This window comes from Entelurus aequoreus, linkage group LG07 (genome assembly GCF_033978785.1).
Source record: "Entelurus aequoreus isolate RoL-2023_Sb linkage group LG07, RoL_Eaeq_v1.1, whole genome shotgun sequence".
Lineage (NCBI taxonomy): Eukaryota > Metazoa > Chordata > Actinopteri > Syngnathiformes > Syngnathidae > Entelurus > Entelurus aequoreus.
Genome location: NC_084737.1, coordinates 64,205,279 through 64,231,167, shown reverse-complemented (window position 1 = coordinate 64,231,167; position 25,889 = coordinate 64,205,279). Strand labels below are relative to the sequence as shown.

Genomic DNA, 25,889 nt, shown 5'->3' with positions numbered 1-25,889 from the left:
TGGGTTGAAAATGATTTGCAAATCATTGTATTCCGTTTATATTTACATCTAACACAATTTCCCAACTCATGGAAACGGGGTTTGTTTTTTATTATTATTTAAATTAACATTTTATCAGTTTTTTTAATCACATTTTTTAAATTATATTTTTTCCCATATACCTGGAATTGGTACCATATCAGTTGAAATGTAAAAGGTACGCATCCCTACCTCTAAGTGCATTTATTGTTACCGTCCCACCTTGATTGAGTGATCTGTCGTGTTACATCGAGCCATTATCACTCGAGCATTTAAACCCTGTTATTTTACAATAATGACACTTTTCAATCTCGCCACCAGTCTCTCTGTTGTGAAATCAGAGCCCGCATGGAGGAAAATCTATTACTACGTGGGACGGACTGGTAAAATCATGGCGTAATAACTGAAAAGTAAAGACAATTTCAAAAAAGTTTTCTTTGTCTTACTTTCGCCAAAAATAGAAGAAGCACATTTTGGAAATGTACACATTACAAAAAATCCTCTTTGCGTAACACTTCAAGTTAGTTGAAAATTCTGAGGAAAAAAATGGTGCATTTTCAAAAACACCATTAAGAACACAATGAACTTGCTCTTTGTCTCAGTATATTTACAAATCCATTAAACTTCCTGTTTAGCATTCTCATGTTGGGAGTTCATTAAAGACGTGTTTGGAAACGCAACCGAGCGTTTCCTCAAACCGCCGCATTGGTGACATCCACAAATGCCCCAACACATTCATTTATCATCATTCAAATATTACAATTATAATATAAACAAAACAACTATCAAAATGAAATCATAGCCAAAATCAAGGTCACATAATTACAAACCTAACCAATGTGAACATGGTAGATTTAAACATAAAATAAAATACAATAAACAACAAATGTACAAACACACTTTTTTACAATGGAGTTCAGGGTGCACATCCTGCATTAATCCAATTGTGAGTGCTGCACGGAACTCTAACTACAAAGATGACGGTCATTTGCGGTCTTTGCATCTTACCGTTTTGTTATTTTATCCGTTGAGTGGATAATTTACAATGAAAGAAGGTCGATACTGCATCAGTCTGTCGCCATCTGCTGCCAACCACAACCGGCGCACCTGAGCTGATTGGAGTAGCGGCAGCCAATCCAGAGGGCGCTTAAAGTCAGCTGACACGTCATCTTTAAACAGTGTCATGTGTGACGTTGGTTGCACTTGAATTGCTATAGCGACATCCAGTGGACACATTTTGAACAGCAGTTTCTTTTCATTAAAAAAATTGCAGCTGATTTTTATACTTAGCAAACTCATCTTGCAGGCCATATTAAACCTGATACGGCCCATACGTTTGACACCCCTGTTCTAGATAGATACGATCGATTCACGATAGAGTGTTTGACACAGGCTTGTGTTTCTCTGACAGTGCCGTGTGTGTGTGTGTGTGAGCGTCAGTGTTGGGACTAACGCGTTACTTTGTAACACGTTATTGTAACACCGTTAGTTTCGGCGGTAACTAGTAATCTAACGCGTTATTTTTTATATTCAGTAACTCAGTTACCGTTACTACATGATGCGTTACTGCGTTATTTTACGTTACTTTTTATGTAGTATTGGCTTGAAACAGAAGATCTGAGTGTGTTTTGTGGCAGCGCTACGGTGTCGTTCTTCTGAATCTCTTGTGTCACACGGAGGAGCCGCGCTGTGTGTGTGTCTGAGTGCGGGAAGAAGAGGGAGGGGAGGGGTGCGCGCAGCAGCATTCGTGAGGGAGGGGCGAAGACAGAGAGAGCGAGAGAGTTGTTAACACGCATGCGTCACCAGGCTCAGCTTTTTATCGATAGATTTATCAGATTAAATTTTTTATTATCTATAGCAGGGGTGTCAAAAGTGTGCCCTGGAGGCCATTTGCGGCCCACAGCTAATGTTTTAAAGGCCCACAGCACTTTCTAAAAATACTATTAAAATAAACAAAAACATAACAAAAGTGAAATAAAAAAGCTTAAAGGTGAAATGTAATTTAGAAAACGTTACAATGTTGACTAATAAAACAAAGTTGTTTTTTTTCTTTCAAACTGTCATTGCTCAAAACATAATATTGAATCAAAATCAATGTTATTATGAATTATAGTACACACACTCTGTCAATTCTCTTATATACTCTTTATTTCTAGACTTCTAGAGTGTTTGATTATCACATCACTCTAAATGTATAAAAAATAAAGTTCACAAACATAAAGAGGGATCCTAGTGGGCCGGGCCAATATTTCCTTATCTCTAAACTAAAACTGGGGAAATGTGTAGAGTGTTCTGGGCTTCAGACATGATTTTATTTCAGAATTCCTTGAGAGAAAAAACGCCTGGTTAGGCTTTGGTATGTAAAAATAAAGTTAAAGTACGTATTTCGTTTACAGCTATGTTGTTATTATGCTGTTTGTTACTTATGTATGTTATGTTGCAGCTATTTAAAATAGTTTTGCCAATTTGTTCTGGCCTGAAATAAGTTGGCCCTTTGAAACATATCTTTGTCTTTGTGTGTTGTATGTAGAGCACATTGTTTGTGTGTTGTATGTAGACCACATTGTTTGTGTGTTGTATGTAGAGCACATTGTTTGTGTGTTGTATGTAGACCACATTGTTTGTGTGTTGTATGTAGAGCACATTGTTTGTGTGTTGTATGTAGACCACATTGTTTGTGTGTTGTATGTAGACCACATTGTTTGTGTGTTGTATGTAGAGCACATTGTTTGTGTGTTGTATGTAGAGCACATTGCTTAGCAGAGTTCAGTGATGCAAATGCATGTCAAGTTGATCAACACGTTGTATTATTCTCCACTGCAATAACAGTACTGAAATCAAGGCTAAAAGGGCATTAATGGGAGCTTTAAAAAAAGAAGTAACTAAATAGTTACTTTTCACAGTAACACGTTACTTTTTGGTGTAAGTAACTGAGTTAGTAACTGAGTTACTTTTGAAATAGAGTAACTAGTAACTGTAACTAGTTACTGGTTTTCAGTAACTAACCCAACACTGGTGAGCATGTGTGTGTGTGTGTGTGTGTGTGTGTGTGTGTGTGTGTGTGTGTGTGTGTGTGTGTGTGTGTGTGTGTGTGTGTGTGTGTGTGTGTGTGTGTGTGTGTGTGTGTGTGTGTGTGTGTGTGTGCGCGTGTGTGCGACCCAGTAATGTCCTTCTGTGTGTCTCTACCGCAGATCGTGATTGTGCAGTGGGGAGGGAAGCCGTTCAGCTGCGCTCCGCTCAACATGGAGCAGTGGCTCTGGTGTCTGTTCGTGGGAGTTGGAGAGCTGCTCTGGGGTCAGGTGAGCACCTTGTCCAGTCCGAACATGCTGCGTAAATGGAGCGTCACATGGAATTTCCCATGCGGTGGAAGCATCCCTTACTGAAACTGGCTTTTTCAAGATGCCATTTGCAATGTGCGGTACAGTAAGGCTGCACAATTCATCACTTTTTAATCACAAGCTTGGCTAATGCGATTAAATGAGGGTAATGGTCGGCGATATTAACATTTTAAAAGCAGACTCCGCTGCATATCAAATCAAGCCCTTTCACAGTAGCCGCGGCTTGTCTTGAAGGGGTTCCCGTGAGGGCTTTGTGTATGCGCACAGCGCTCCATGATCACGCTGACCACCTCACAGGGCAAACTTGTCCTATTGCAGATGGTTGCCTCCTTTCACTTCCGTGGAGTCCTCCGTGTGTGTTAAAGACCACATTGCTGTTCCTAATCAACCACAGGTGTGCACACCTGTACAATACGCTGTTTTGTTTGTCTCCTTGGAGTCGCACTAGCTGGACTGATGGCTAGTCATCATGCTAAATAGTCCAGACTAGAGACAGGCTTAAAACCCGGGTAAGGGCTGCAACGATTAATCGATTAAATAGATAATTCAATTAGAAACAAGCTTCGATTTATATTATGCTGCTTTGATTAATCGTTTAATGCAGTGGTTGTTTTTTTTTCACCAAGTACCACCTCAGAAAACACTTTGCTCTCCAAGTACCACCATAATGACCAACACTAAAATACAGTAGCGTTGTAGGCCCAAATAATAATTAAAACAAGGGAGCAGTATATTTTATATTTTTGGCCACTGTAACATTACACAGAGTTTGAACAGTACACTGTGTTTGAAAGGTAGGAAAATAGAACCCTTATCACTTAGTTAAGTGATTATTTGGCGTACCACAGTTTGAGAATCACTGGTTTAATTCATGTAAAATCCAGACCGCATAAAAGAAGGTAAAACAAAATAAAGAGGTTAATTACAGGGTAAAATAAGGTAAATAATAGGGGAAAGAAGTTAGATAGAAGGTTAAAAATAGTAAAAGTTGGCAAATAAAAAGTAAACTGAGGTAAATAAAAGATAAAGAAGTTAAATAAAAGGTTAAAAATAGTAAAAGTAGGCAAATAAAAGGTAAAATGAGGTAAATAAAAGATAAAGAAGGTAGCTAATAGGTTAAAAGGTCAAAGTAGGCAAATTAAAGGTAAAAGGAGGTAAATAAAAGATAAAGAAGGTAGATAAAAGGTAAAAGTAGGTAAATGAAAGGTGAAAGTAGGTAAATAAAAGGTAGAAGAAAGTGGATAAAAGTTCAAATAAGGTAAAAAAAAAAGGTACAAGAAGGTGAAGAGAAGTTAAGGGAAGGAAAATAGAAGATAAAGGAAGGTAAAATAGAAGGTAAAAAGAAAGTAAAAAAAAGATTCAAGAAGTGAATTACAAGGTCAATAGAAGGTAAAGGAAGGTAAATACTGTAGAAAATAAAGGGGGTAAATAGAAGGTAAAGGAAGGTAAATACTGTAGAACAGTGGTTCTCAAATGGGGGTACGCGTACCCCTGGGGGTACTTAAAGGTGTGCCAAGGGGTACGTGAGATTTTTTTTTAATATTCTAAAAATAGCAACAATTCAAAAATCATTTATAAATATAAATAAAAACCTATCTTTTTTTCCAAATAGTTCAAGAAAGACCACTACAAATGAGCAATATTTTGCACTGTTATACAATTAATAAATCAGAAACTGATGACATAGTGCTGTATTTTACTTCTTTATTTCTTTTTTCAACCAAAAATGCTTTGCTCTGATTAGGGGGTACTTGAATTTAAAAAAAATTCACAGGGGGTACATCATTGAAAAAAGGTTGAGAACCACTGCACTGCTGTAGAACATAAAAGAGGTAAATAGAAGATAATTAGGTAAATCGGTACAGGAAGGTGGGGCAGCATGGTGGAACAGGGGTTAGTGCAAGTGCCTCACAATACGAAGGTCCTGAGTTCAATCTCCGGCACGGGGTCTTTCTGTGTGGAGTTTGGATGTTCTCATAGTGCTCCGGTTTCTTCCCACCTCCAAAAACCTTCCACCTGGGGATAGGTTGATTGACAACCCTAAATTGGCCCTAATGTGTGAATGTGAGTGTGAATGTTGTCTGTCTATCTGTGTTGACCCTGCCATGAGGTGGCGACCTGTCCAGGGTGTACCACGCCTTCCGCCCGAATGCAGCTGAGATAGGCTCCAGCACCCCCCACGACCCCGAAAGGGACAAGCGGTAGAAAATAGATGGATGGTACAAGAAGGCAACATAAGGTGAATAGACTTAGACTTAGACTTAGACTTAGACAAACTTTAATCATCCACAAGGGAAATTGTTCCACACAGTAGCTCAGTTACAAATGATGGAAAAGATGGAAAGAACAATGCAGGTATAAAATAGACTAAAAGCAATATAAAATATAACATATATACGTAATATTTACATAATATATGTACAATAAAAGATATATACTGATATATTATATTATATTTTTATATCATATATACAATATATAACAATTACCATGTACAATATTACAGTATATGTAACAGCTGCAGCATAAAATAGAGAGTAAATCGAGCAGAAAATAGACATTATAAACAAAGAGAAGTAGCTAACATAGAAGGTGTCAGGTAATAGACATCATCTATTGCTGTATGGCGAGTGATTATACAGCTGGATGGAGTGCGGAATGAAGGAGTTCTTGAATCGAACACTGTGGGAACAAAGCTGAAGGAGCCTGTTGGAGTATGAACTCCGCTGTCCCTCAATTATCTGGTGGAGTGGGTGGGCAGGATTGTCCATGATGGCCAGCATTTTGTCCAGCGTCCTCCTGTCCCTCACTGACCCAAACGCCTCCAACTGCGTGCCAATAGTTTGGTCGGCTTTCCGGATCAGTTTGTCAAATCGGTTTAAGTCCCTTTTGGTGGTGCTGCTGCCCCAACAAACCACTGCATAGTACAGGGCACTGGCCACAACAGACTGATACAATATCTCCAACAGCTTGCTGCACACATTAAAGGACCTAAGCTTCCTCAGGAAAAAGAGTCTGCTCATGCCCTTCTTGTAAACAGCTTTGCAGTTGTCCTTCCAGTCCAGTCTGCTAATAGAAGAATAGAAGGTAAATAAAAGGTAAATAGAAGATAAAGAAAGGTAAATAGGTAAAAGGGTACACGAAGGTAACATAAGGTGAATAGAAGGTACATATAAGGTGAATAAAAGGTAAATATAAGGTAAACAGAATATAAAGGAAGGTGAATAAAAGGTAAATAGAAGATAAAGGAAGGTAAAATAAAAGGTAAATAGAAGGTTAAATAAATCAACAAGGGGAATACAAGGTAAATAAAAGGTAGATAGAAGGTAAGAAGGTAAAGGAAGGTAAATACTGTGGAAGATAAAGTAGGTAACTAGAAGATAAATGAGTAAAACAGTACAAGAAGGCAACATGAGGTGAATAGAAGGTCAATAGAAATTTAAGGAATGTAAATAGAAGGCGAAGAGAAAGTAAAGTAAGGTAAATAGAAGGTAAAAAGGTAAATAGAAGATAAAGGAAGGTAAAATAAAAGATAAATAGAAGGTAATGAATGTTATGGCAACCAGAAAAATCTTTATGTTAACTTTTTTCCCTAAAATACGCATTGAGACTATAAAGTGTTTTGTTCGATTACTCGATTAATCGATCAAACCATTCGATCGATTACTATAATAATTGATACCTGCAGCACTAAAACCAAGTAATAGATAACAAAGACCCAATTAAACAAAAAGACTCTGATTAGGTATGATAATTGAGTGACAATGTACTCAATAAGCTAACACATACACATGTGAAAAGGTTTTAATTGGAGGAGTGGTGTTTGATGTTTGGACAACTTGTTAGCATTAGCATACATACCATAAATGTGAACATGTTCTAACATGCCCGCCGCATGTGTTTGGATAAAATATTAGCTTCTGTCATCTTTTTTGGGCCCTTTTGCTCTCTTTCTCCCTCTTGTTTGAGCCAAATCTTTCAACACCACGGGAACCCCATCGCCCTCAGGTGCACCTCTCTTGTGTGCACTTTGTTGGAACAGTCTTGCAGAAACAATGGATTTTATACATATTTACTAATTAAACTCATTATCAAGGCAACAAAATACAAATTGAAGCTTTTTTCTAATGGAATTATTCAATTTTAATTGATGAATCATTGCAGCCCGACTTGAAACATTTCCTTTTTTATGCCTTAGGGAAAAAACATCAAAAATGGATGAATAGGGCTAAAGGCCCCATGCAATGACAAAAGTGAAGTGAAGTGAAAGATTAGATGCTAATACTAATAATGAACAAAAACAAAAATATTGTCTTGAACTATATGGATAACGTTTATTTAGTCCTTTTATAAGCCATCACTGTAAGTACATTGCCGACCTGTGGGAAACACTATTTTAACTAACATAGAGGTGTCCAAAATGCGGCCCCGGGGACATTTGTGGCCCACAACAACTTTTTTAAGGCCCCTCAGCACATCCTAAAAATACTTTAATAAAAAATAACATAAGAAATGTGGAATAAAAGAGCAAACAGGTTAAATGTAACAAGAAAAAGTTGCAATGTTGACTAATACAACAAAGCTGCAATGCCGGCTGTTTTTTTCTTTATAGCAGTCATTGCTCAACAAATAATAATGAATCAAAATCAATGTTATCATAAATTATTTACATATTGAAGGATCCAATTATTTCACATCAAATTTTCCACTTTGAAATATTTTGGGGGCAAAATAGTGCATATTTTGTGTGTTTGCCATAAAAAAAACTAAGTTTTCTATGACAAAAAGTGCATTAAACAAAAAAAAAAATTTAAAAACAAAACACTTATAATCGACGGGTGTATCTGAAGTCGATCTAGAGATTCAAATGTGTTTTTAATACTTTTAAGAGAGGGGCTCTTTTGGATCCCTAACATGTTTTTTTAATTTATTTATTTATTCTGTAATTGCTCAAAAATAATAATGAATCAAAATCCAGGTCATTATGAATTATTTACATATTCAAGGCTCCAATTAATTCACATCAAATTAAAATTAAAGTACCAATGATTGTCACAATCACACTAGGTGTGGTGAAATTTGTCCTCTGCATTTGACCCATCCCCTTGATTACCCCCTGGGAGGTGAGGGGAGCCGTGGGCAGAAGCGGTGCCGCGCCCGGGAATCATTTTGGTGATTTAAGCCCCAATTCCAACCCTTGATGCTGAGTGCCAAGCAGGGAGGTAATGGGTCCCTTTTTTTTTTTTTTATAGTCTTTGGTATGACTCGGCCGGGGTTTGAACTCACAACCTACCGATCTCAGGGCGGACACTCTAACCACTAGGCCACTGAGTAGGTGTGTGTTTTTGAAATTTTCCATTTGGAAACATTTTAGGGGGAAAATATTGCATTCTTTGTGTTTTTTCCATAAAAAAGAGGGCATAACAAATGCGGCATAAAACATTATAAAAAATGTACTTTGTCGACAAATGGATCGAAAGTTGATTAAAAAAAAATTTTTAAATAACAATATAGGACTTCTTGTTAGAATTTTATGACTGAACCGTCCCAGGTACCACACTTAAGGGGGGCCAAAAGGTTAAAAAAAAATGTTTATATTGTTTTGGTTTTGAGAATGAAAAATATCAAAATGGCCCCCATATGTTTACATTTTTCAGTGTGCTTCCCTCAGTGGAAAAAGTTTGGACACCCCTGACATGGCATAATGAATAATTGTGATTTCAATATGGATACAAATAGTTGTGGTCGTCGGTGAAATGTGCCAAACCTTCCGTGCAGGTAATTGCCACCGTGCCGACGGAGCGGCTGCCGTGCCTGAAGGAGGCGGGGCTTGGTCTGGAGCCGGGGGAGGAGGAAGGGGAGGAGCTTGCAGAGGATGAAGAGGAGATTGATTGTGCTGAGAGGGAGTTGCGTCGTGGACAGATCCTCTGGTTCAGAGGCCTCAACCGCATCCAGACTCAGGTAATGTTTTTTGGACTAGACCCGAAAATTCAAAGGCTGAGACTTCATGCCTCGTTTACTTTTCTGTTTTGTACCAAGCAGAGTTATCTACTCTTCACCGGGTCTGGCTTTGTGATTATGACTCTGCCTTAACTTGGAAGTGGTTTGTTCCAAACATCCTCAGAGAGAATAGAATCTTTGCCTCGGTCTTACATTGGATGGCCCTGTTCGAAAGATAGCTGACAGGCCAAACGCAGTGTTAGAGAAAATTTTATGTGTGTCTTAGTGCTAATTGCGTTGATGCGAGTGTGCAGACAGCGTCCCTGTTTTGTGTGGAAACCGGGCAACACACAGGGGGGCTCCGCGCTGAAGCCGACCTCTCTGTGGTCACTGAGAGCTGCTGTTTTATCTTTGTCCTGCAGATGGAGGTAGTGAGCACGTTCAAGCGAAGCGGCTCGTTTCAGGGAGCAGTGAGAAGGCGCTCCTCCGTGCTCAGTCAGCTCCACGACGTAAACACTATATCTACCCCCTCTCACGTAGCTCTATCTACCGCAACAGCCAATACCAGCCCAGCCCCCGGGAGTGAGTCCGCCGAAAGCATGCACACACAGTCTTACACATGCACACACTCTCACACACACACACGCTGCTGCACGGCCCGTGGACTTGCAGTATTTTACTGTCTATGGTTGTGCCCCCCTCCAGCTCGCTCGCTGCTCGTGCGTGTACAACGTATCCTCTATCCTTTTCTCTTATTCTCCCTTTCAAACAGCACCCGGGCCTGACCAGCTGTGCAATTCTGGTCTGATCTGGTCTGGTCCAAATCCAGGTCTGGTCCCAGTCCAGAGTCTGTTTGGTGGAATTGTTGAGTGTTGACGTGGTGCAGAAGGTCGCTTAGTGGGACCTGCCCAGCTTCCTTTTTTTTTCTAAATGCCAAAAAATACGTAGAAAAATTATGGAGATTAATTTGTGTCTTTATTACGAAAGCTTCTTTTGGATACTGAAATTATCTAACTGAATTTTTTGCTTTTGAAATTTGTGAGCTGAATTTTTTTTACTTCCAATAATGCTAACACTTTAATTGAAGAAAAGATTGTCAGCAAAAGGTGCGTTTAAAAATTCAGGTTGTTAAAATACAGTATTTTGAAATGAAGTGGGTAAAAATTCAGTGTAAAAATTCTAAATGTAAAAAAACACATTTAAAAAAAAAATTGAGTGCTGATAAATTGAGTGCTGAAAAAATTTGTGACAAAAAATTCAGTACTGAAAAATTTGGTCTATAAAAATTCTGTGTAAAAAAATCAGTACAGAAATTTTAAGTGGAAAAAAAATAGTGTAGAAATAATACATGTAAAAGAAATTCAGTATATACATTTTCAGTGTAAACAAAATTCAATGTTGAAAAATTCAATACAGAAAAATGCAATGTAAAAAAATCTATTTAAAAAAAATTCAGTGTATAAAATTTCATTGTAAAAAAATGTAGTCCTGAAAAATTCAGTGCAGAAAAATTTTGTGTAAAAATAAATTCAGTGTAAAAAAACCCTCAATGTAATAAAATTGCTACTGAAAAATTCAGTGAAAATAAAATCAGGACAGAAATTTTCAGTGTAAAATAATTCAGAGCAGGAATAATACGTGTAAAAAAATTCAGTGTATACATTTTTAGTGTAAAATAACTTAATTGCTGAAAAATTAAATGCAGAAAAATTTAGTGTAAAAAAATTCAGTGCAAAAACAATAAATGTAAAAAAAAAATTGTACAAAAAAATCGAGTGCTGAAATATTGTGTGACAAACAAATTCAGTGTAAAAAATTCAGTACTGAAAAATGTGGTCTATAAAAAGTCAGTGTAAAAAAATCAGTACAGAAATTTTAAGTGAAAAAAAAATTAGTGCAGAAATAATACGTGTAAAAAAAAACTCAGTATATACATTTTCAGTGTTAAAAAAATTCATTGTTGAAAAATTCAATACAGAAAAATGCAGTGTAAAAAAATCAATGCAAAACAATTCAGTGTAAAAAATTTAATTGTAAAAAAATGTAGTGCTGAAAAATTCAGTGCAGAAAAGTTTTGTGTAAAAAAAAAAATCTGTGTAAAAAACACAGTTTAATAAAATTGCTACTAAAAAAAATTCAGTGTATAAAAATTAACTTAAAAAAAATTAGGACAGAAATTTTCAGTGTAAGAAAATTCAGTGTAGAAAAATATAGTGTAAAAAAAATCCAGTGCAGGAATAATACATGTAAAAAAAATTCAGTGTATACATTTTTAGTGTAAAAAACTGCTGAAAAATTAAATGCAGAAAAATTCAGTGTAAAAAAAATTCAGTGCAAAAATATTAACTGTAAAAAAAAAATCAGTGTATAAAATTTCATTATTAAAAAAAATGTAGTGCTAAAAATTTTGTGCAGTAAAATTTAGTGTAAAAAAATTCAGTGTAAAAAATTTTGTGTAGAAAAATCAGTACAGAAATTTTCAGTGTAAAAAAAAATTTTGTGTAAAAAAAATTCAGTGCAGAAATATTCGTTGCTACAAAACTCAAGACCCACTTCTGGTAAATGTATTAAGCAACTTGTGTCTTTGTAAAAGTCACATGACTGCAAACTTGACATCTCATTGGCTGGTTCTAAGACAGGATCGATTGCTTCGGTCTTAATTTACCGGAAGTGGGTCCTGAGTTTCGAAGAACGATTATTTCTGCACTAAATTTTAAAACACTGTATTTTATCAAACTGAATTTCTAAACACACACATTATTCTCACACGTTTTTGTTCAATTAATTTTTTCAGCATCATTTCATGTAAAAAAAAAAAAAGTACGTTCACAAAATTAAAACGCCAAAAAATTCAGTTAGATAAATTTGGAGCCCAAAAAAGCTTTCGTAAAAAAGACCCAAAGGGAACCTTCATTAAATATGTGAAAATAATCGATTTTTTTGTGGCGCTCCTGCTGCACCATGTGTTACTTCCTGTTTGTCGCTGAGGTCAAGCAGGGTTACTGTGTTCAGGACTTGCTTGTGATTTCAAAATAACACAACAATCATTGTTGAGAAGTCGCAATCTTGCTTCTAAAACTGTAAACCTTCGAGTATAAAAGCCCCAAACACTGCTGCCTTCTAACTCGATGTTCCGATCCCCTTTTTGCTTTTCCGCTGTCTTGTGTCTTTTGTGCTTTGATTATTTCTGTAACTTCCAGCTCCAACGTCACACTTTGCCTCTCCTCCTCGACATCTCCAAAAAGTCGAGCTTGTTTGCTAACTCTCTCTGTTTCTTCCTCCAATGCCGCTCTCGACTCTCTGCTGTGTACTTTTGAGATATTGCAGGTTTCCTGTTTGCTCTCCGTGCACTTAAAGGGAAACTGCACTTTTTTTGGAATTTTGCTTATCATTCCCAATCCTTATGTCAGACAAGAACACATTTTTAATGCATTCTAAATCGTAAATAAAAGCTAGCAAAAGTCAGGTAACAATGGAGCCGATGGGTGTCGCTGTAATTCGCCCATAAAGCGCTCTAAAAAACATCCATCAATGTTTTATATCCACACTGTGGAGTATATATGTAATGTAGTAACATTCATAATAGCATGTAATATTTACGTATTTTTATAATTTTCAGCATTCGCCAGGGTTTGTTTGTTAGCAACATGACTCAAAAAGTTACGGACTTTGATGAACTTTCTAAAAACAACAATTCCTCCTATCTACTACGAACACACTTCTCCCAAAGGCTTCCTATTTTTCACCCCCTATTCCCCCCCCACGCTCCCCCGGGGCATCACAACAAAATTAGGCATAATAATGTGTTAATTCCACAACTGTATATATTGGTATCGGTTGGTATCGGTATTGGTAATTAAGAGTTGGACAATATCGGAATATCGGATATCGGCAAAAAAGCCATTATCGGACATCTCTAACTCAAAGGTAAAAAGTGCAGCAAACAAGCGTCTTTTCGTGTCTTTCTCGCCATCTCCGGGTCTAAGTTGGATGTCAAAGTTGACCAACTTGGGGGTTTGTGTCCACAACCTTCTACTATCCAGGTGAGAGGCATGATTTATAATTTAGAATTAACTTTCACCAACTTAGAGGCAATGCAGCAGCTCAATATGTCAATATAGCAGCATGAGCTAGTCAGCTCTCTGTGATCACGGCGCGGCTAAAAGTAGTTCATCAATGTTAGTGTTGCTAATATTTGGATATTATTCAGGTCACGACATGTAAATGGAGTATTGTTGGCTCTTTTTGGGGTTTTTTTAGAGGACATTATGTGCACTACAGAGTACTCTCGTTAGCTGCATTGTTAGCCACCTCTTACTAGCTGTATTTTACGACTTAGAATGCATAAAAAAGAACAACATATGTGTTGTCTTACACAAGGATTGTGAATGATGGGCGACATTTCCCAAAAAAGTGCAGTTCCCCTGGAAAGACTTTGTGAAATGTCCTCTGTTGGTCCATAAGTAGACTTCCTAGATGTGTTTGGACTGTACTAGATCTGAATACAGGTTCTTGTTTTCTAGCATAATGTTAAGATTTCTTTAGACGTTCTCCTCATTTTCCCCTTTCCTTCCTTTTTTTGTCATTTCCTTTGTCCTTGACTCCATCCCTTATTGTCATTGTTCCGTATCTTGTCGAGGGTGACCCCAACCCCCCCACCCCCCATGTTTCCTCTTGATTTCTCTGTATGTCAGTTCTGCGAGCGTCTGTGTTTGCGTGTGCGTACCTTGGACCCGCTGTGTATGTATCTCTGTTTCTTTAGTGCACCTGTGCGTATGCGCCTGGGCTTTGAAGTGTGTTTGTGTGTGTGTGTGTGTGTGTGTGTGTGTGTGTGTGTGTGTGTGTGTGTGTGTGTGTGTGTGTGTGTGTGTGTGTGTGTGTGTGTGTGTGTGTGTGTGTGTGTGTGTGTGTGTGTGCATGCTTGTGCTGTCTCCTCATTAGTCTCCTCAGTTGCTTCTCCTCTCCTACCTTGCTCCCTCCCTCATGCCCTTTACGTCCCGCCATCCTACGCAGCCCCGTTCTCCATCTGGCTCCATCACCTGTTGTGATGTAGGTGTAGCGATAGAAAGGCTCATGTCCCTGCTTGTTGACTGTGGTCATTCTCGTCACACGCCAGGACTCAGCTGAGTTGTCTTTCTTTAGGAAAGCACCTGTCTTTCCATCATGATTGCAATATATCATGCGATGTATTGCATCGTCACGAGACAGTCTGTCTGGTAGTAACATTAAGGTGTGTGCAAAGGTGTGCTGCTGCTGGTTATCTTACTTTAGTTCTTCTTTGTTGCCATCTATTAGCTGGCAGTAGCATGGCACACTTTACAGAATATTATTTCTTATGAACAGGTAATAATACACAGCAAGTTAAAAGCTCACGTTGTTTGCTAGAATCTTTGGGCACCTCACGATTCGATTCGATTTTTGGGGCAAGGATTCGATTCAGAGTGAATTCTCGATTCAACACGTTTCTTGTAAATTATTATTTACGAATTATGATTTTTTTATTTTTGAACGTATTAAAATTAGCTAAAAAGCTGGCACTAAAAATTAGCATGCTAATATACGAGAAATTAGCATACTTCCAAGATGGCACCAAGTATCAAAATGCACTATTTGTAGGGGTAAACATTATAAAATTAGCTTAATAGCTAACAGAAATTGTAAACAATAACTAGAAAATTCCCGCGAAAATTTTGATGGGCCTGCTATCTGAGCCCTGAACCTGTGGCCAGGTCGAAGGTTACTTCTCAGATAGCAACAAGTATCCAAATCCATGATTTTTAGATTTAAACATATGACATTAGTAAAAAAAAATAAAAAAAGCTAGCATAAAACGTTAGCCTGCTAACATTAGCATGATGACATAGGACAAGTTAGCGTACTTCTAAGATGGCAACAAGTATCGAAATCCATGATTTTTAGGTTTAAACATACAACATTAGCTAAAATGCTTGTACAAAACGTTGGCATGCTAATATAAGAGACGTTAGCTTACTTTTAAGATATCACCAAGTATCCAAATCCATGATTTTTAGGTTTAAACATACAACATTAGTTGAAAAAAATGTTTTTGCGTAAAACATTATCCTGCTAACGTTAGCATGATGACATAGGCAAGATAGCGTACTTCGAAGATGGCACCAAGTATCAAAATCTATGATTTTTAGGTTAAAGCATACAACATTAGCTAAAAAGCTTGTATAAAACGTTAGCGTGCTAATATACGAGACATTAGCATACTTCCAAGATGGCCCCAAGTATCATAATTCATGATCTGTAAACTTAAACATGCAAAAAAGCCGGCAAAAAAGCTGGCAAAAAACTTTAGCATGCTAACCTTCTAATAAATATGCTAACAGTTAACGTGCGTGACCATGTTAACTGTTAGCATGCTTGCTCGACTGCACCGAGTATCACAAACCAGTTTAAACTTACAAAATTAGCTAAAAAGCTACCATAAAATGTTAGTATGCTAATAAACAAGATATAAGCATTTTTCCAAGATGGTGCCAAGTATCAAAATTCATGATTTGCAGGTTTAAAATGCAAAATTAGGTAGGAAAAAAACATTAGCGCATTAATGTTCTAATAAATTTGGTAACAGTTGACATGCGTAACCACGTTAAATGTTACCATGCTTGCTCGACAGTACCAAGTATCACAAGCCATGATTTTTAGGTTTACACATACAAAATTAGCTAACAAGCTAGCATACAACTTTAGCATGGTTATATACAAGACATTAGCATACTTCCAAGATGGCGCCAAGTATCAAAATTCATGATTTGTAGGTTTAAACATGCAAAATTAGTTAAACGTGCTTACAAGTATGCTAACAGTTAACGTGCGTGACCCTGGGAAAAAATTGAAAAACTGAATTTTATAATTTTTTTTATGTTGCTATTGTTATACTAATTTATTGTTGTTAATATTATTATTATTTTTATTTGATGTTGTTTATTTGTTGCTCATTTTTATCAGGTTGTTCTTTTAACAATTCTTTGTGGTACAATAAGTACTTTTGAAATCAATGAATAATCGTAGCAATAATCATGATCTCACTATCCATCGAAATAATGCTGAGTATTACAAACCCCGTTTATGAGTTTGGAAATTTTGTTAGATGTAAATATAAATGGAATACAATGATTTGCAAACCATTTTCAACCCATATTCAGTTGAATATGCTACAAAGACAACATATTTGATGTTCAAACTGATAAACATTTTTTTCTGTTGCAAATAATCATTAACTTTAGAATTTGATGCCAGCAACACGTGACAAAGAAGTTGGGAAAGGTGGCAATAAATACTGATAAAGTTGAGGAATGCTCATCAAACACTTATTTGGAACATCCCACAGGTGAACAGGCAAATTGGGAACAGGTGGGTGCCATGATTGGGTATAAAAGTAGATTCCATGAAATGCTCAGTCATTCACAAACAAGGATGGGGCGAGGGTCACCACTTTGTCAACAAATGTGTGAGCAAATTGTTGAACAGTTTAAGAAAAACCTTTTTCAACCAGCTATTGAAGGAATTTAGGGATTTCACCATCTACGGTCCGTAATATCATCAATCAATCAATCAATGTTTATTTATATAGCCCTAAATCACAAGTGTCTCAAAGGGCTGTACAAGCCACAACGACATCCTCGGTACAGAGCCCACATACGGGCAAGGAAAACTCACCCCAGTGGGACGTCAATGTGAATGACTATGAGAAACCTTGGAGAGGACCGCATATGTGGGTAACACCCCCCCCCCCCCCCCCCCCCCTAGGGGAGACCGAAAGCAATGGATGTCGAGTGGGTCTGACATAATATTGTGAAAGTCCAACACATCAGCGAAAGTCCAGTCCATAGTGGGGCCAGCAGGAACCATCCCGAGTGGAGACGGGTCAGCAGCGTAGAGATGTCCCCATCTGATGGACAGGCTAGCGGTCCACCCCGGGTTGGGAGCAGAGTAGAAAAGAAAAGAAAAGAAACGGCAGATCAACTGGTCTAAAAAGGGAGTCTATTTAAAGGCTAGAGTATACAAATGAGTTTTAAGATGAGACTTAAATGCTTCTACTGAGGTAGCATCTCTAACTTTTACCGGGAGGGCATTCCATAGTATTGGAGCCCGAATAGAAAATGCTCTATAGCCCGCAGACTTTTTTTGGGCTCTGGGAATCACTAATAAGCCGGAGTTCTTTGAACGCAGATTTCTTGCCGGACATATGGTACAATACAATCAGCAAGATAGGCAGGAGCTTGACCGTGTAGTATTTTATACGTAAGTAGTAAAACCTTAAAGTCGCATCTTAGGTGCACAGGAAGCCAGTGCAAGTGAGCCAGTATAGGCGTAATATGATCAAACTTTCTTGTTTTTGTCAAAAGTCTAGCAGCCGCATTTTGTACCATCTGTAATCTTTTAATGCTAGACATAGGGAGGCCCGAAAATAAAACGTTACAGTAATCGAGACGAGATGTAACGAACGCATGGATAATGATCTCAGCATCGCTTGCGATATTACGGAGATGAAAGAAGGCCGTTTTAGTAACACTCTTAATGTGCGACTCAAACGAGAGAGTTGGGTCGAAGATAATACCCAGATTCTTTACAGAGTCGCCTTGTTTAATTGTTTGGTTGTCAAATGTTAAGGTGGTATTATTAAATAGATGTCGGTGTTGAGCAGGACCGATAATCAGCATTTCCGTTTTCTTAGCGTTGAGTTGCAAAAAGTTAGCGGACATCCATTGTTTAATTTCATTAAGACACGCCTCCAGCTGACTACAATCCGGCGTGTTGGTCAGCTTTAGGGGCATGTAGAGTTGGGTGTCATCAGCATAACAGTGAAAGCTAACACCGTATTTGCGTATGATGTCACCTAGCGGCAGCATGTAAATACTAAAGAGTGCAGGGCCAAGAACCGAACCCTGGGGAACTCCGCACGTTACCTTAACATAGTCCGAGGTCACATTGTTATGGGAGACACACTGCATCCTGTCAGTAAGATAAGAGTTCAACCAAGACAAGGCTAAGTCTGTCATCCCAATACGCGTTTTGATGCGCTCTAATAAAATATTATGATCAACAGTATCGAAAGCGGCGCTAAGATCAAGAAGCAGCAACATAGATGAAGCATCAGAATCCATCGTTAGCAATAGATCATTAGTCATTTTTGCGAGGGCTGTCTCCGTAGAGTGATTTGCCCTGAAACCGGACTGAAAAGGTTCACAGAGATTGTTAGACGCTAAGTGTTCATTTACCTGCTGTGCTACAATTTTTTCGAGGATTTTCGAGATAAACGGAAAGTGGGACAGGAGATCAGGATCGAGGTTAGGTCTTTTGAGTAGAGGATGAATAACCGCTTTTTTGAATGCCAGGGGAACAGTGCCAGAGGAAAGTGATAAGTTTATAATATTTAACACTGATGGACCTAGTAATACAAAAAGCTCCTTGATAAGTTTCCCAGGAATTGGGTCAAGTAAACATGTTGTTTGTTTTGTCCCATTTACACATTTTGACAATTCCTCCAATGTTATTTAATCAAAGAGAGAGAAACTATTTTGGAGGGCGGTATCCGTCGTATATACAGTCGTATCTGTGTTAATAGAACCCAGTTGTAGCTGAGATGCATTCTCTTTAATCTCTTTTCTAATGACTTCAATTTTCTTATTAAAGAAATTCATAAAGTCATCTGCTGAGTGGGTGGAGCTACTGGGAGGAGTCCCTTGTTGAGTTAGCGATGCTACTGTACTAAACAGAAATTTAGGATCATTTTTGTTGAGGTGGATGAGATTTGAGTAATATTTAGCTTTAGCTGAGGTAAGCATGCGTTTATAAGTTATTAAACTATCACACAATGCTTGATGGAAAACCTCAAGTTTAGTCGCACGCCATTTGCGTTCCAGCTTTCTACATGATAATTTCTCGGCTTTAGTTTCTTCTGTAAACCATGGGGTACGCCTTTTAGGGGCCCTTTTTAGCTTTAGCGGTGCTACAATATCAATGGTGTCGCGCAGGGCATCATTAAAGTTGTTAGTGAGGTTATCAATAGAGCCCACATAATTTGGGAATGGTGCCGAAGGCAGTAGGTCAGTAAGAGTCGTCGTTGTGGCAGCATTAATGTTGCGGCTGCTATAGCAGTTATTATTATTATTATTAGTTTGTTGACAATGACTCAGAACTTCGAATTTTATAAGGTAATGATCGGACATTACTTTAGTGTATGGGAGTATCGTAACTTTAGAGGTGGTGACACCCCTGACAAGCACTAGATCTATCGTATTACCGTTGCGATGCGTGTGTTCATTTATTATTTGTGTAAGACCACAGCTATCAATTATAGTCTGGAGCGCCACGCATGGAGGGTCCGATGGGGTATTCATATGGATATTAAAGTCCCCCATTATGATTATATTGTCGGCGTGCGTCACTAGATCAGCAACAAACTCTGAGAATTCACTGATGAAGTCCAAATAGAGCCCAGGGGGGCGGTAGATAACAGCCAGGTGGAGAGGCAGCGGTGTGACAAACCTCAAAGTGAGCACCTCAAACGAGTTATATTTATTATTTAGGTTAGGTGTAAGATTATAGTTTTCATTGTATATTAGTGCGACACCCCCTCCCCTTTTAAGAGGTCAGGCAACATGTGTATTGGTATAGTTAGGAGGAGATGCCTCATTTAGCGCAAAAAAATCGTCTGGTTTGAGCCAGGTCTCGGCGAGACCAACGACGTCAAGTTTGTTGTCTCTAATGACTTCATTAACTAATAACGTTTTGGAAGATAATGATCTTATGTTTAAAAAGCCCATATTATAGGTAGTGGGCTGTTTTGAGGATTGTTTGTTGAAATTATCCGAAGTAGCAATATTAATAATGTTGCGTTTATTATGCGTATTGCACTTTAAATAGTTTCGACCATATCTAGGAATTGATTGATTGACGACGGGGATATTCAGATTGTTTGCTTGATGTTGCGATAAACTGAACGCATCATAGTTAGCTACCTCAGTACAATGTATGTCTGCCTCTGACACGGACACAAAAGAAAAAACATTATGTGAGTTGTGTTTTATTCTAAGAGAATTGCTATGTGTGCAGGGATTATCCAGCCTGATTATCCGGCTAGTTCTAGTTTAAATGGCTTCTTACCCGGAGACTCCACGCTTCTTTGGTTAGCATTTCTTTTTGTTGTTAGCCCAGCTCGGCATCCCCGCTTCTGCTTCCGCTCGCACCGCTTATGTCGTCTCCATTGGCGGTCACCGCTAGCACTTGACTCCGCTGCTACAAAGGCAGCTCGATGTAGCCCACAAAGTATTCCCATGCTAGCGAGGAGGTCCACCGTACATGCATCTTTCAGTCTATAACGACCCGATCCATCCACATCCAGAATTGTCTGTCGGTCGTATGTGATCACAGAGTGTTCACGCTTTGAGCCAGCCATGAAATTGACAGAAATGACGGGTGTTTTTTGCCAAATCGCTCTACATTCCCAAGAGCGTTAGCATAGCCGCAGCATACCCATGCGCCGCCATCTTGCCAAATCATCAAAAGGGTTCAGAGAATCTGGAGAAATCACTGCACGTAAGCAGCTAAGCCCGTGACCTTCGATCCCTCAGGCTGTACTGCATCAACAAGCGACATCAGTGTGGAAAGGATATCACCACATGGGCTCAGGAACACTCAGAAACCCACTGTCAGTAACTACAGTTGGTCGCTACATCTGTAAGTGCAAGTTAAAACTCTCCTATGCAAGGCGAAAACCGTTTATCAACAAAAAAAAATAAAGTTTATGAGTTTGAACATCAAATATCTTGTCTTTGTAGTGCATTCAATTGAATATGGGTTGAAAAGGATTTGCAAATCATTGTATTCCGTTTATATTTACATCTCACACAATTTCCCAACTCATATGGAAACGGGGTTTGTATTTTTGCCATAATCGTCCAGCCCTAGTTGAAGTGCAACGTTATTTTGTAAATAGCACACAAAATGTCTTCCTCTCAAAATGTGATGAAGTCCCATGTTTGTTTACCTTTACGACGTCCCACAACAGGGGTGTCCAAACCTCTTGCAGGGGCCTTTTTGATACGTTTCACTGTCAAAACCAATACAATAAACAGATTTATTTTTTTTAACAGCCAGCATGACAGCTTTCTGTTACGAGCGGCGACATTTCAAGTTTTTCTCATTACATTACATCTGTTTGCGCTTTTATTCCATTTTTTTTTTTAGATTTTTTATGTTTTTGTAATAGCATTTTTAGAATATGTCGCAACTCGTTATGATGTGCAGGCCACAGGTAGGGCCGCACTCTGGACACCTTTGTCCTACATGGTAGCAGAAAAATTAGCCCTTGATTTGCTCACTTTAACCTACCTAAACACGGCACAGGAATTCTAGCCTCACCTTTTTTTTTTTATGTCTGTTTTCAGAAGTATTTTCTAACGTTTTATCATTTCTCACCTATGGAATTTTCCAGACTCTAATCCACTACTTTCCCCCCAAACTTTGAACCCTGTGATTTATACAAAGGTCTGGCTAATATGTGGATTTTTTTTCGCTAACGGCAAAAATTAGCAAATGAATTAAGCAAAAAAAATCAAACAATATACTACGGTTTTTCCGATACCAACATTTTAGTACCAATACCAAAATGTATTTCGATACTTTTCAAAATAAAGGGGACCACAAAATATATAATTATTGGCTTAACTTATTATACATTAAACATATGTTTTTTACTGCAATCAAAGAAGAAATTTATCATGAAATAAGATAGTGAACATTCTTGTAGTAACTAAGCAAACAAAGGCTCCTAATTAGTCTGCTGACATATGCAGTAACATATTGTGTCATTTACCATTCCTTTATTTTGTCAACATTATTCATCTACTTGTTCATTTACTGTTAATATCTGATCACTTTCTGTTTTAACATGTTCTATCTACACTTCTGTTCAAATGTAATAATCACTTATTCTTCTGATGTTTGATATGTTACATTAGTTTTGGCTGGTACTACAAATTTTAGTATCAATCCGATACCAAGTAGTTACAGGATCATACATTGGTCATAATTAAAGTCCTCATGTGTCCAGGGACGTATCCTTATAAACAATAACAAAATGACAAAAGATTTTGTGATCGTAAAAACTATCGATGTAGTCATTGTGTACTTGGTATCGTTACAGTCGATGTCTGTGCAGATCCACCCATTTGTTTACATTAAGGAGCGTGAGCGATGAGGTGACTTGTCCAGGGTGTACCCTGCCTTCCGCCAGATTGCAGATGAGATAGGCTCCAGACTCCCCGCGACCCCAATGGGAAAAGCAGTAGAAAATGGATGGATGGAAGGAGTGCGAGCTTGCTGTTAGCGGTTAACTATTGTATCCTCCTACGGTGTTTAGTGAAGCATGTTTAGCTATTCTTCGTCCTGCAGTGATGATACTTGTAAGAAACATACTTTATTTGTCGCCATTAGTCATTTAGAAGTAGCTAAAACACTGCAGACAGCGGATGGACGTTAGCCGCTAGCTAGCTAGCTGTGTTTTAAAGCACCGCTTGCAGAGCGGCGCTTCAGTGTTTATAGCTTCGCATTTATTGTTGGTTTTTAAGCCAAAATGCGATCATTCTCCCTCTTATGTCTCCACACTGTCTGTTTGTAAGTACACTGTGTGTGTGCATTGCTGAACACACGCCTCTGCTTGTATTCCCAGCAATGTCACGATGTGATGAGGGCGTGCCTTAATGTCCGTTAAAACAAAAAATACCGGTATTTTTCAGAGGCATTATAGTAGCGTTTTTATTTCATTAGTACCGCGGTACTTTATTAGTACCAAAGTGATCCACTTTAAGAAACGGTTCAAACCCAAAGTGTTTACAAAGTATAAGTGTTACAGGCACTGTTTGGAAACAATTAAGGTATGTAAATATCCATTTCACTTCATATATATATGTGCGGCTTATAGTCCAGTGTGGCTTATATGTGAAAATATCTTTTTTTTTTCTTCTAACATTTAGTGGTTGCGGGTTATAGTCTTGTGCGGCTTGTATATGAAAAACATTTCTTGTAACTTTTGCGGGTGCGGTTTGTCTTATATATGGAAGCAATAATTTTGTTTGTCCTAAAATCTTGTGGGTGCAGCTTATAGTCCGGTGCAGTCTGTATATGAAAAAAATATATTTTAAAATTTAGTGGGTGCGGCTCATGGTCCGGTGATGATTATATATGAAAAAATGTCTTCTAAGATTTAGTGGGTGCGGCTTACAAATGGGGGGGGGGAAATAGCAATTTGGTGGGTGCGGCTTATAGTCTGGTGCGGTTTATATATGAAAAAAATCTCTTTTCCCTTCCTTCTAAAATTGGGTGGGTGCGGCTTATTGGGTGGGTGCGGCTTATAGCCCGGCGCGGTTTACATATTCCGGTTCGCCTTATAGTCCGTAAAATATGTTAATAAGCGTAACTCTAAGCAAGTAACAAGTCATCTACCTCATAGCTTTTATTTGCATTCATGTTGCACGTTCTTCCCATCAGCATTTTTCTTTTCCACACAGCAGCCTCAACCTTCAAGTGCCTCAATCTTGGTACCTTTAATCGAGGTGGGGGTGGGGGCAACTCAGCAGTGACCTCCAGGGGGCGACATATACTCGAAAGTTTACTCTTACCAATACGGGGCCCAAATGAACGCCAAAGTGAGAAAGTAATATTCTGAAACCTTCTCAGTCTGCATGAGATGTTATTCTGCTGTCTGACAGGCTCTTTGGAAAAACAGATAAGCACTGAAACTACTGCTTGACCGTCTGTCCGTCCGCCACATACGCCCGAGTCGCGCGCAGAGACGCCGCCCCCTTGTTTGGCCAAGCGCACCATCGACGCCAACCCATTCGGCACTCTTTGCGAAAGCCCGGTCGCCGGTGCCTCTGGCCAAAGCGTCTCTACGCGCGCCCGCCTGTGCCTGTCTCTATACTTTTGCACTCAAGCGTCTCCTTCTCTTGCAGCTCAGACTGCTACTCTTCAGTTTGGGCTTGAGGGTAGGGTGCATGGAGCGCCCGCTTTGTGCATGATTATACACTCATGGACCTCACTCTGGTGTGTGTGTGTGTGTGTGTGTGTGTGTGTGTGTGTGTGTGTGTGTGTGTGTGTGTGTGTGTGTGTGTGTGTGTGTGTGTGTGACCCCGGGCTGACTTGGAAGCAGCCCCCGCTTGTTTGGAAGAATCTAACCAATCACACGCTCTTCGAACCTGCTGATTCGCCACAACTTGGTTGCTTCTTTATTTGCAAGTTTTTTCCTTTGATGTGCCGCAGCATTCTTTCTCATCAGCGTCATCCTGATTCCTCTCTCGCTTCTGCATGTTTGCAGGACATTTAGCAAGTGTGTGTGTGTGTGTGTGTGTGTGTGTGCGTGTGTGTGTGTGTGTGTGTGTGTGTGTGTGTGTGTGTGTGTGTGTGTGTGTGTGTGTGTGTGTGTGTGTGTGTGTGTGTTGTGACGCTAACTGACTTGACTCCACGCTCACAGTGCCTAACTTTACGTTCCAATGCATGCAGATGTCCAAAACTGAGTTCACAACGTGGAGAAACCTGACTTTTGCTCCATGTGCATGTGTGTGAGGTCACTTCCTGTTTTCTTATCCAATTGCATTAACCTAACTCACTATTCCTGCTTTCTTCTCCATCTGTGCCTGACAATCAGCTTCACGTGTGTGTGTGTGTGTGTCGGCAGAGCGAGTGTTGCACCACACACACACACATCCATCTACATGCACGCACGTCGAGTGTGTGTTTGGTGAGGTGTCTGCTACAAGGTCTGTTTGGTGTGCAAGAACTGACATCATTGTGTGTTGACAACAAACTCATTTCTAAACACTTTATTTTATTTTATTCCATTTGTCGGCACACAAGATCAGGTGGTCTCCGTCTGGACTCGAAGCGAAATGACATTTGACTTTTAAAGCCTAAAGCACTAAATTGACAGAACATTCCAATCATTTGAAACTGGAGCTTTTATTGGTCCTTCAGAACAAAAATATATAAAACCCATGTAGGATTTTCAAGTTGTATCATTGTTGACACAAAATATTATTTGTGTTCTTTCTATAACAAACCCAAACATGATGCAATACACAGAAATATCCATCATGTTATTGTCAAACACAAAAAAAACATTTGTCATCTTCCCCCAGCTGCTGTTTATAATTTACAGTAATTTATAATTTACTGTAATGCACGGTAAAAACAAAGACTGTATATTTTACATTTTACAAAAAATTTACGGTAAAAAAATTAATTTTAATTAAAGTAATTAATATTCCATTTACAGTAATGCACTGGAAAAACGACTATAGATATTACGTTAAAAACTGGCAGCTTAAATTTTTCCACTTACAGTAACACACTGTGAAAACATAACAAAAGATTTTACGTGATAAAAAGGTGTATCTCTGTTGACAATTGTTTTTACTGTAAAAAATAACATTGACACGTTTTTTATTTACTGTAATGCACTGTAAAAACGACAATATTTTACATTTTAAAAAAACTGGCAGCTAAGTTGCCAGAATTTGACTGTAAAAATAACCGTTTTTTAATTTACAGTAGTGCACTGTG

General features: G+C 38.5%; 1 protein-coding gene across 8 annotated transcripts in view; it reads left to right on the top strand.

Annotated features, from left to right (window-relative positions):
• The window catches only part of atp2b3b (ATPase plasma membrane Ca2+ transporting 3b), a 137,823-nt gene that overhangs the window by 108,301 nt on the left and 3,633 nt on the right, over positions 1-25,889 (top strand). For 4 of the 8 annotated variants that reach the window (XM_062054203.1, XM_062054201.1, XM_062054202.1 and 1 more), the window contains 2 exons: positions 3,210-3,317; positions 9,135-9,317. In XM_062054203.1, the coding sequence (XP_061910187.1) occupies positions 3,210-3,317; positions 9,135-9,317 (291 nt within the window). Of the gene's footprint in view, positions 1-3,209; positions 3,318-9,134; positions 9,318-9,718; positions 9,879-10,068; positions 10,126-25,889 lie in introns of all 8 variants that reach the window. The other 4 variants (XM_062054205.1, XM_062054204.1, XM_062054208.1 and 1 more) reach the window with 3 other exon arrangements.